The sequence below is a fragment of the Oncorhynchus nerka genome, linkage group LG22, assembly GCF_034236695.1.
Source record: "Oncorhynchus nerka isolate Pitt River linkage group LG22, Oner_Uvic_2.0, whole genome shotgun sequence".
NCBI classification, from domain to species: domain Eukaryota; kingdom Metazoa; phylum Chordata; class Actinopteri; order Salmoniformes; family Salmonidae; genus Oncorhynchus; species Oncorhynchus nerka.
The window spans coordinates 54526778-54538251 of record NC_088417.1 but is presented as its reverse complement, the minus strand read 5'-3'; the positions used below and the strand labels follow the sequence as shown (position 1 = coordinate 54538251).

General features: G+C 43.1%; 1 protein-coding gene across 1 annotated transcript; it reads right to left on the bottom strand.

Moving 5' to 3' along the window:
• Positions 1–305: 305 nt before the first annotated feature.
• On the bottom strand, positions 306–10966 carry LOC115104638 (delta-like protein B). Its single transcript, XM_029625994.2, is given in 8 exon segments — positions 306–3169; positions 3172–3507; positions 6008–6224; positions 6592–6953; positions 7763–8020; positions 8141–8198; positions 8307–8546; positions 8641–10966. Coding segments are annotated over 8 exon segments (1905 nt in total). The 5' UTR covers positions 8692–10966; the 3' UTR covers positions 306–2786.
• Positions 10967–11474: the final 508 nt, after the last annotated feature.

Below are 11474 nucleotides of genomic sequence, written 5' to 3'. Positions count from 1 at the left end.
CAACACAGACAGAAATTTGGACAGATTCTGGGAAGAAAAAAAAATATTATAGAAACGTGTTTGAGCAAGCGTTCGAATAATTGTGCTAATTGGGTAGGCCTACCTTGCGTACATTATGCAATGGCAGGTTACTTCTCACATTATATACCAATCGCTTTACATAAACCCCTCATTATAGGCTTATTTTCAACCCAGACAAATATGCATGTGTAAACAACATTTGAATTGAATGACATTTATACCTTTGTCTATAATAGGGCCAACTTGCTCTATGTTGATACTCAATCGATAGGTGACAAAAGCTGATGATTTTATAGTTTTTATTCAACACAAACACTCACAGCAACAAAAAACTTAAAACATGTTTTTTTTTAGCAAATGCCTGACAAACTAACTTTGGCATGAACATAAATTTACACTGGCTGTTCTTCAGAAACAGCAATACTCATAATCCGTGTATCAAAGTCACATGTTCATTGATTTCAAGCCATAAATAATTACCCCGGAATATTCCTGGTGTATTTAGATTACACAGAATAATCAAAGATGTAGAACAAGTTGTTTATTTAGGATCACATAAATATATCTCTGAATTTGTGACAAAAGGAAAACATTGTACATATAAACTCAGCAAAAAAAAAGAAACATCCTCTCACTGTCAACTGTGTTTGTCAGCAAACTTAACGTGTAAATATTTGTAGGAACATAAGATTCAACAACTGAGACAAACTGAACAAGTTCCACAGACATATGACTAACAGAAATGGAATAATGTGGCCCTGAACAAAGGGGCGGGGACAAAATCAAACATAACAGTCAGTATCTGGTGTGGCCACCAGCTGCATTAAGTACTGCAGTGCATCTCCTCCTCATGGACTGCACCAGATTTGCCAGTTCTTGCTGTGAGATGTTACCCCACTCTTCCAAGGCACCTGTAAGTTCCTGGACATTTCTGGGGGGGAATGGCCCTAGCTCTCACTCTCCGATCCAACAGGTCCCAGACGTGCTCAATGGGATTGAGATCCGGGCTCTTCACTGGCCATGGCAGAACACTGACATTCCTGTCTTGCAGGAAATCACGCACAGAATGAGCAGTATGGCTGGTGGCATTGTCATGCTGGAGGGTCATGTCAGGATGAGCCTGCAGGAAGGGTACCACATGAGGGAGGAGGATGTCTTCCCTATAACGCATAGCGTTGAGATTGCCTACAATGACAACAAGCTCAGTCCGATGATGCTGTGGTACACCGCCCCAGACCATGACGGACCCTCCACCACCAAATTGATCCCACTCCAGAGTACAGACCTCGGTGTAAAGTTCATTGCGTCGACGATAAACGCGAATCCAACCATCACCCCCAGTGAGACAAAACAGTGACTTGTCAGTGAAGAGCACTTTTTGCCAGTCCTGTCTGGTTCAGCGACGGTGGGTTTGTGCCCATAGGTGACGTTGTTGCCGGTGATGTCTGGTGAGGACTTGCCTTACAACAGGCCTACAAGCTCCCATACCAGCCTCTCTCAGTCTATTGCGGACAGTCTGAGCATTGATGGAGGGATTGTGCATTCCTGGTGTAATTCGGGCAGTTGTTGTTGCCATCCTGTACCCCTCCAGCAGGTGTGGTGTTCGGATGTACCGATCCTGTGCAGATGTTGTTACACGTGGTCTGCTACTGCGAGGATGATCAGCTGTCCGGACATTGCAATTTATTGCCCTGGCCACATCTGCAGTCCTCATGCCTCCTTGCAGCACGCCTTAGACACATTCACGCAGATGAGCAGGGAACCTGGGCATCTTTCTTTTGGTGTTTTTCAGAGTCAGTAGAAAGGCCTCTTTAGTGTCCTAAGTTTTCATAACTGTGACCTTAATTGCCTACCTTCTGTAAGCTGTTAGTGTCTTAATGACCGTTCCACAGGTGCATGTTCATTAATTATTTATGGTTCATTGAACAGGCATGGGAAACAGTGTTTAAACCCTTTACAATGAAGAGCTGTGAAGTTATTTGGATTTTTACAAATGATCTTTGAAAGACAGGGTCCTGAAAAAGGGACATTTCTTTTTTTGCTGAGTTTAATAAATAACATAAATAAAATGGTATAACGACTGATAGTTTCATCTTAGGAAATGGTATGTTGACAAAATAATAGTTAATTTTAAAATGAAAAATATATATGTTTTATCTTTTGGAATTGCTAATATCAGAGTTCTGGTGAAATGAGCTTACAAACAAAAACTGTGGAAAAAGTTGAATATATTTGCTGTATTCATCTCCTTGAAGGTCATTGACAACAGTCTATTGTCTTCCAAAAAAAGTACAGATCAGAGAATCAGGTCTTCCTGTATTTGGTTTAAATGGTTCTTCCAGAGTCATTTGGTCAATATCACTGTGTTGGAGCAAGTGCATTGATAGGTCAGTGTCCATCGTAAGTAGTTATGTGGAATTGGTAGTCATCTCTTTGGGTTATTTGACATGGAAGACCTTTCTCTGAGAAGATTTCCTAAAGTTCCCATACTTCAAGAGGTCATTTACTATTCTTCTTCATGACACAAGGTTGTTTTCCAACAATTTTTTTTGTCAAAATGTGTAGCAAACATTTTCAGAATGAGGGGAATCATTTCCAAACATTCAAGCAGTTTGTCTTTTTCTTCATTAACTTAACATTTCAAAAAGAGAGAAAAATAAGTGCTAATGATCCCCTGTTCTTCCTCCCAGTTTTTGTCTCTCCCTCCCCAGGTGTTTGGCTGTCCAGTCTCCTTTTTCTGTCCATCTTGGGTCCAGGCCAGTGGCTCATCTCAGCCCAGCCCCGCTGTCCCCCCTCCAGAGGTAGTCCTGTCCAGGGGAGAATGAGTGGCGCTCCCCCCCAAGTCCCCGGCCCGTCCTGTCATCTGTGGGTCTAAGCGATGCAAGTGATGCCATGCTGAGGCGCGGGTCGCTGTTGCTGATCTTGAACAGGCCACTAGCCGCCATGAAAGCCTCTCTCTCGCTGGGGAAGCGGTTGATCCCCATCTTCAGGTCGTTGAACACTGCCGTGTCATTCAGCTGCTTCCTGCCACTCAGCCGGCGCCGCCGCAGCACCACAATGCCCATCGCCATGCCAAGGGCGAGTAACGCCAGGACACAGGAGGCTGTCAGGGCGGTGGAGGAAGGTTTATTGGTCAGTCGGGGGCAGGATGGAAGCTGGGCTGCAGCGTGAACTCGCAGCTGGGTCCCATGAAACCCGGCGGGCACTGGCACACGGGCCCCGTGAAGTGGGTGAAGCAAGTGCCGCCATTCTGGCAGGGCTGGGCGCTGGCACCGCGGCCACAGGCATCTGAGCGCAGGCTACAGTTCTTGCCGGCATAGCCCAGCGTGCATGAGCAGGTGTAGTCGTCCACACCGTCCTGGCAGGTGCCAGCGTTCTGGCACGGCGCTGAAGCACAGTCGTCGATGTTGAACTGGCAGTTGGCGCCGGTAAAGCCAGAGTGGCAGCGGCACAGCACGCTTTGACCCAGGTCTAGACACTCACCACCTAGAAGACAACATATCACACGGCGCCAATTAGTACACTGCAGCCTACCACATTCTGAAGTAGTACAAGATGTGATATCACACTGTTGGCACTTCATGACATCATTAATTCATATACCCTGAAAACATGTATTAATTCATTGTTCTACCAGCCAAGTGAAGTACTTCATTATCAAGTACTTCAAGCAAGTGCAGGTGCGTACTTCAACCACTAGATGTTGCCAGAACCAAGGCAAGCTCCTCTCCATCCACTTTCACCTGTTTCCAGTTATTTGGGGAGCTGGTGGACTGTTTTAAATTCCTTGGCATAACCATCTCATTCGATCTGATATGGCCAGCCAACACAAACGCTGTGATCAGGATGGTACAGCAGCGGCTCTATTTTCTGAGGCTACTGAAGAAGTTTGGCATGAGTACCAGCACTCAAGTCAACTTCTACCAATGCACAGTAGAGAGCATCCTGACTGGATCCATCAATGTGTGGTATGGTAACAACAGTGCATAGACTGCAAAAGGTTTCAGAGGGTAGCACACACTGCAGAGAGAATCATTGGCACTACCCTCCGTGTCATTGAGGCCATCTATGCAGACAGATCCCTTCCTAGGGCCCAAAAGACCCCAGCCACCCTGCGAGTGCACTATTCTCACAGGAGCATCAAGACCTCCACTACCAGGTTCAAGAATAGTGTAATCCTCCTTTTAAACCAAGCAACCTGGCTGCTGTTTTTCTCCTACTTTTGGAAGTTTACATAAACAAGTTTTAATGACATCAACCTAAGTGTTTCAACCACTCCACATATTTCTTGTTAACAAACTATAGTTTTGACAAGTCGGTTAGGACATCTACTTTGTGCATGACATGTAATTTTTCCAACAATTGTTTACAGACAGATTATTTCACTGTATCACAATTCCAGTTGGTCAGAAGTTTACATACACTAAGTTGACTGTGCCTTTAAACAGCTTGGAAAATTCCAGAAAATTATGTCATGGCTTTAGAAGCTTCTGATAGGCTAATTGACATCATTTGAGTCAATTAGAGGTGTACCTGTGGATGTATTTCAAGGCCTATCTTCAAACTCTGTGCCTCTTTGCATGACATCATGTAAAACTTACAAGAAATCAGCCAAGACCTCAGAAAAATAATTTAGACTTCCACAAGTCTGGTTCATCCTTGCAAGCAATTTCCAAACGGCTGAAGGTACCACGTTCATCTGTACAAACAATAGTGCGCAAGTATAAACACCATGGGACAACACAGTCATAATACCGCTCAGGAAGGAGACGCGTTCTGTCTCCTAGAGATGAACGTACTTTGGTGCAGAAAGTGTAAATCAATCCCAGAACAACAGCAAAGGACCTTGTGAAGATGCTGGAGGAAACAGGTACAAAAGTATCTATATTCACAGTAAAAATGAGTCCTATATCGATAAAACCTGAAAAGCTGCTCAGTAAGGAAGAAGCCACTGCTCCAAAACCGCCAAAACAAAGCCAGACTACGGTTTGCAACTGAACATGGGGACAAAGATTGTACTTTATGGAGAAATGTCCTCTGGTCTGATGAAACAAAAATAGAACTGTTTGGCCATAATGACCATTGTTATGTTCGGAGGAAAAAGAGAAAGGCTTGCAAGCCAAAGAATACCATCCCAACCGTGAAGCACGGGGGTGGCAGCATCATGTTGTGGGGATGCGTTGCTACAGGAGGGACTGGTGCACTCCACAAAATAGATGGCATCACGAGGAAAATTATGTGGATATATTGACGCAACATCTGAAGACATCAGTCAGGAAGTTAAAGCTTGGTCACAAATGGGTCTTCCAAATGGACAATGACACCAAGCATACTTCCAAAGTTGTGGCAAAATGCCTTAAGGACATCAAAGTCAAGGTATTGGAGTGGCCATCACAAAGCCCTGACCTCAGTCTTATAGAAAATTATTGGGCATAACTGAAAAAGCGTGTGCGAGCAAGGAGGCCTTTACAACCCTGACTCAGTTACACCAGCTCTGTCAGGAGTTACGGGCAAAAAATTAACCCAACTTATTGTGGGAAGTTTGTGGATGGCTACCCGAAATGTTTGACCAAAGTTAAACAATTTAAAGGCAATGCTACCAAATACTAATTGAGTGTATGTAAACTTCTGAACCACTAGAAATGTGATGAAAGAAATAAAAGCTGAAATAAAATCACTCTACTATTATTCTGACATTTCACATTGTTAAAATTAAGTGGTGCTCCTAACTGACCTAAGACAAGGAATTTTTACTTGGATTAAATGTCAGGAATTGTGAAAAACTGAGTTTATTGTATTTGGCTAAGGTGTATGTAAACATCCGACTTCACAACATACTGTATGACTAAAAACATTTAAAATCTTTTTACTGTACATGTCTATGTACTGTACTATATGTGCGAGCGCTCCAACAAACAACTACTTTAATACCTGCAAATAAACTATAAACTTCAATTTGAGCTTGATCCATTGCAGTCAGACTCACCATTCAGACAGGGGCTGTTGCTGCAGCGGTCCAGTTTCTTTTCGCAGTTGGAGCCAGTGTAGGTGGGAGGGCAACGGCAGGAATAGCCCCCCGTCAGCATCTCCATGCAGGTGCCTCCATTGAAACAGGGCCCATCGGCACACGTCATGGCGATGATCTCACAGTTCTTCCCATAGAAGCCCTGGGGGCAGGTGCATGAGTAGTCGTTCTCCAGGTCCTAAAGAGAGAGATGATTGTCATTAGAGTATTTTTGATCATGTCGAGAGAATTGTCGTTAGACAGACACCTTGACCGAGCTTTGGCTTTCTACAATCCATAGATTAACCATGATTACTGATCATGTTTCTGACATTGTCTCTTATTTAAACATGTTTATTACTGTGTTATGTTACACTGTGTTTGTACCTTGGACACATTTCCATTTTACCTTCAAATGGAAGATTAAGAAAAAAACAATATAACATGGAATGCCAAATTAACTGAAATACAAAATTGTTTAATTAACAACCAATTGAACATATAAAAAAAAAATCTGAGCCAATATTTAACTATCCCTATTTCCTGTAAACTGTAATATTACTCACGTTGCAGCTGCCTCCGTTCTTGCAGGGGTTGCTGTCACACTCGTTTGTCTCCAGCTCACAGTTGGTGCCACCATAGCCCGGGCGGCAGATACAGGTGAAGCTGCCCTGGCCTGTGTTGGTACAGGTGGCACCGTTGGCACACGGCCGATGGTTGGTGCAGTAGTTTAGGTCCTGGTCGCAGAAGAGGCCGCCCCAGCCCTCCTTGCAGTCACACTGCCACGGCTGGACGCAGGTGCCATGGAGGCAGCCCGGGTAGCGCACACACTCGTTGCACGAGGGCCCCTGCCAACCCATTCTGCACTTGCAGTCCCCAGGGGCCTCGCAGTAGCCATGCCTCGCGCTGCAGTCTGCCGAACAGATGGCTGGTGGGAGGAGGGGGGAGGGGGGGGGGGGTGATTACAATGAATGGGCAGATTGGGTACGCATGCACCCACCCACCCACCAACTCTGTCTGAGCCCCCCCACTGCCGGCCCTCCCAACTGTTTGTTAAGTATTAAACCAAGCAGCTGGTGAGCACCCGACCGTAGGAACAGAAGCCAGGACTTTCTTTTCGCCCTCTGCCTCACACACACACACACACAGCATCTCCAACATGTGTCCCTGGTGAGGCATGGTTCTTTCTCCCTTTGTTATAGGGGAACAAAGGGCAGATCGAACTCCACAAGCCTTCCTTACTATAAAGTCTACAAAGCAACAACAGGAGGCTTTCTGAGATAAAAGTACATACTTAAGGCTCATGCAATTATGCCTGTCTAAAATAGTAGAGTGGCTGGTTATGGGATTAAATTGAAATCCTTGAGGCAGAAGAGTAATCTTAGTTTAGAAATAACTTGTCACAAACATTTTCATAAAATTGACAGTTAAAATGTGTTGCACATGCTTAAAATTGGTGTGATTATATGTAAGCCTGTATGTACACATTTTTGCCACCAATCATTCAGGTCTATATACTGCCCTTGTGACACCTTCAAAGAGCATTAATTGTTTTCACTAAGGAGAATGCCAAAATTAACATTTGCCTCATTTATCACTGAATCCTTGTGTGCACTGTGCAGTCTATTTACAATAGGCCTATACAGTGCAGACTGAGACAACCTGGTTGACAGAATCTGAGTCTGGACAGTAATGTAGCCTAAAGTCATTGACGTTGACCAAGTAGATTGAACTTACGATCAGAACAGTAGTTGCCCTTCCAGCCCTCCAGACATTGTTTGTTTCCCTCCACGTCACAGTTGTAGTGGCCCAGAGTGTCATCGCGGGGTCTGCAGTATTCGGCGCAGCTGTCGCCAAAGTAGTACTCGTCACAGAATGCGTGATATGAGTAGCGCAGCTCGCTCTGCTCTCCGAAGTGGACGTCTTGAGACCAGTCCTCGCCTATGGCCAGTCTTCTTCTGGTAGCCAAGCGGCTGACCAGGTTGTTTTGATTGTCTGAAAAAATATAAGAAAAGTAGTATTATAGTAGCCTATTGGCATACTGATTTGTTTTTAAGTAACAGGACGGCTGTTAAAAAAAAGTGCTATAATAAGCCTACTGCAACAACACCTTACCTGTGTATTCTGTAGGGATTTCTGCGTTCCATGCTTCAATGATCAGCGAAAATGTTCCCTGTAATAGAGGTAAATCCTGTATTAAAACGTTTATGCAAGAATGATAGAGTAACATAACATTTATATTTCCTTGTGTAACAGTATTTATGAATAAAATATTATTTACCGGCCACTTAAAATGGAACGGTATTCTAATAGGAGCGCTGCTGGAAATTGAGGTCTGATCTGCGCTTATGACGTTGGTGTGTCCTGTTCCAAAAGTGCATGGTGGCTCCGCATGGATGACGTCCTCTGAGTGTTTGAGACAAATTCTGAAAAAGATGTGACAGTCCCTATGCCTTCTGCATATGCGCTGAGCAGTGTTGAACGAATGGACTTTCAGCTCGAACACACCAGAAGATGATACCTGCCAAGAGAAGAGCGAATTGGACATTAGAGATATGCTGTGCATAAAGCCTGGCAATATTGAATGGTTCCTTATTGTTACACTTCGTACTTACCACTTGCACTACAGCCAAAGCAAAGACACATCTAAGAGGTAGCGAGGCCATTTCCGCCAGGTGTTTGGTTGGTAGCTATACAACAATCCGCAGGTGTTTGCATTCGTTGTGTCCAATAGAAATGTGACAGGCGCGTATTCCCAAAAACCAGGATAGAAAAAAATCCTTGCAGTCACACCATAAAATTAGTATGAAAAGGTATAGCAGTCCAAGCAAAGTCCTCGCTCTTCCCTATGTCCTGGTCGCTGGTCTTCACTTGTTTTGGTTCTGGTGGTTAATGAGAGTGAATGAATTTTATACCCCTGATGCGCGCCCCTGTCACGCGTCAGGAGGCGGGGCACGGTAAGACCCAAGGGACAACCACGACGCGTCGGAACATGTGTGTGGATTTGGTGCGGATTAAATTTATCAGCAAAAATAACATAAGGCCTATACTTAGAGCATAATCATATTTGAAGTGTGATTGGCACAATACATATTTTATACGGTTATACAGCTGCAACAAGCTGCAACAAACACTCAAACGGGACAGTTTTATTTCAATCTCTTCATTTAAAAACTCAATCACGGACACTCTTACTGACAGCTGTGGCTGCTTTGTGTGATGTATTGTTGTCTCTACCTTCTTGCCCTTTGTGCTGTTGTCTGTACCCATTAATCTTTGTACCATGTTTTGTGCTGCTACCATGTTGTGTTGCTACCATGTTGTTATGTTGTGTTGCTAACATGCTGTGTTGTCATGTGTTTCTGCCTTCCTATGTTGTTGTCTTAGGTCTCTCTTTATGTAGTGTTGTGTTGTGTCTCTTGTCGTGATGTGTGTTTTGTCATATATTTATATTTAATTTATGCATTATTTTTAATTCCAGCCCCCATCCCCGCAGGAGGCCTTTTGCCTTTTGTTAGGCCGTCATTGTAAATAAGAATGTGTTCTTAACTGCCTTGCCTAGTTAAATAACGGTTAAATAAATAAATAAAACATAAATACAACTAACTAGCCAAATGTTCACGATTTTGGAGTCGAGCTAGGAACTGTGACACAAGCATCGAAAACTGAATTGTTAGGCCTACATATTTAATTATTCAACTTCAATCAGACAAATAATAATATAGGCCTACAAAAGCATGCGATTTTTAACCAGTAAAATGAATAGGCTTCACAGCCTAACAGCTCTACAGTATCTATACCTACTGGAAACATGTAACAGAAAAAGTTGTTAATTTATTAAGCACTTTAGCCTACCGGCACAATGATGGTAAATTAAGTGTTAGACAGCATCACATGATAATAAGTGGTTATAACCTAGGCTACTATTCGATATCACCTATTCTTAGGTCTTTCAATTCTATTCCAAATAAGTTGTTTTCACAAAACGTTGGCATAAGAACATTTATTGTTCAGTATCAATTCATTGTTCCGTATTCATTAATTTGTGGTAAATATCGATCTGAAGGAAGTTGAGAAGAATAGCATGATCCGCCCTTTCTTCAGTCACAAAAGTGTAATTGCTCAGACGCGTGCGGGCAGGTTATGGATGAGACCTTTCATTGTGCGCTTCAGGGATATTCGGGGGTCTATTGTTGAGGTTGAGTCAGGGGAGGGGCACTCTCTCTGGACCCTGCAGCGGGCTAGAGTTTTTGCCTTTGTGTGAACAGCTGTGTGGTAATCAATGGCACATGATCTACCGTGCGGTCTTTCTCAATTTGTCCTTCCCAACTGCACACAACTTTCTTAATGCATATTGATTTAGGGGGCATCAACAGGGGTATTTCCAGCGTATGTCGTGCTTATTGCAATTATAGCCTATACACTTTTAGAAAAAAAGTGCTATCTAGAAGTAGTTTAGTTATAGGACTAGGCTACCTTACACCATGCACTTTAAGATCTTTGACCGCTTTCAGATCATGTGTCTTTCCTGTATTATTAAAATTAACTCTAATAAACCCAATCAATTACTATTGGATATATGGACTACAGTCAATTTAAAATATTACTATAAAATCCAACCAATCAAGTCTTAACAATATGGGTAGCCTGCTGAGTGCACTGTCGTTTTACGCAGAGTAGACTCATTATTCATGGTTTTAAAGTGCGAAGAGATGTAGAAGTCTCCTGATTATCAAGCAGCACCACTTGAAAAAAAAGTGCTTCACGCGAAGTGAAGTGTGTGTGAGAGAGAGATTTAGAGGGGAAGGGCCACCACTGCTTCTCGTTCGTGCATTGATATTCTAATGAGCGAGGGGCGCGTGCCGTCACTGACCCACACATCATTCCTGGCACACTTCTCTGCTACAACAGTAAATCAAGTAATTCCATGAAGTTGCGCACAAATAAGTCACAAGTAGAGCATAATGAAAGAAGTCCTCAATGGCAAAGAAATATAGAGAAATGTTCAACTGAACTATGTAAAATATAAAGGACACCATGTAAACTTGACACAACTGTTCAGAAGCATTGGAGTCATAATGGGCAACTCAATAGTAGGAAGGTTTTCCCAGTGTTTGGTATACTCAGTATATATCTATTTATTATGCATGGGAATAGTTTGGAACAGATTTCGAAAATTAAAATCACTTGGAGCTAATTTGCATGGTGTATTTACATTATTTGTTCAATTTGACTAGGCAAGTCAGTTTAGAACAAATTCTTATTTTCAATCACGGCCTAGGAACAGTGGGTTAACTGCCTTGTTCAGGAGCAGAACGGCAGATATTTACCTTGTCAGCTCTGGGATTCAATCTTGCAACTTTTTGGTTACTAGTCCAATGCTCCAATCACTCGGCTACCTGCCGCCCCATTTTATGTCAAAAAAATAAAACAAATGTATACAAAAGCA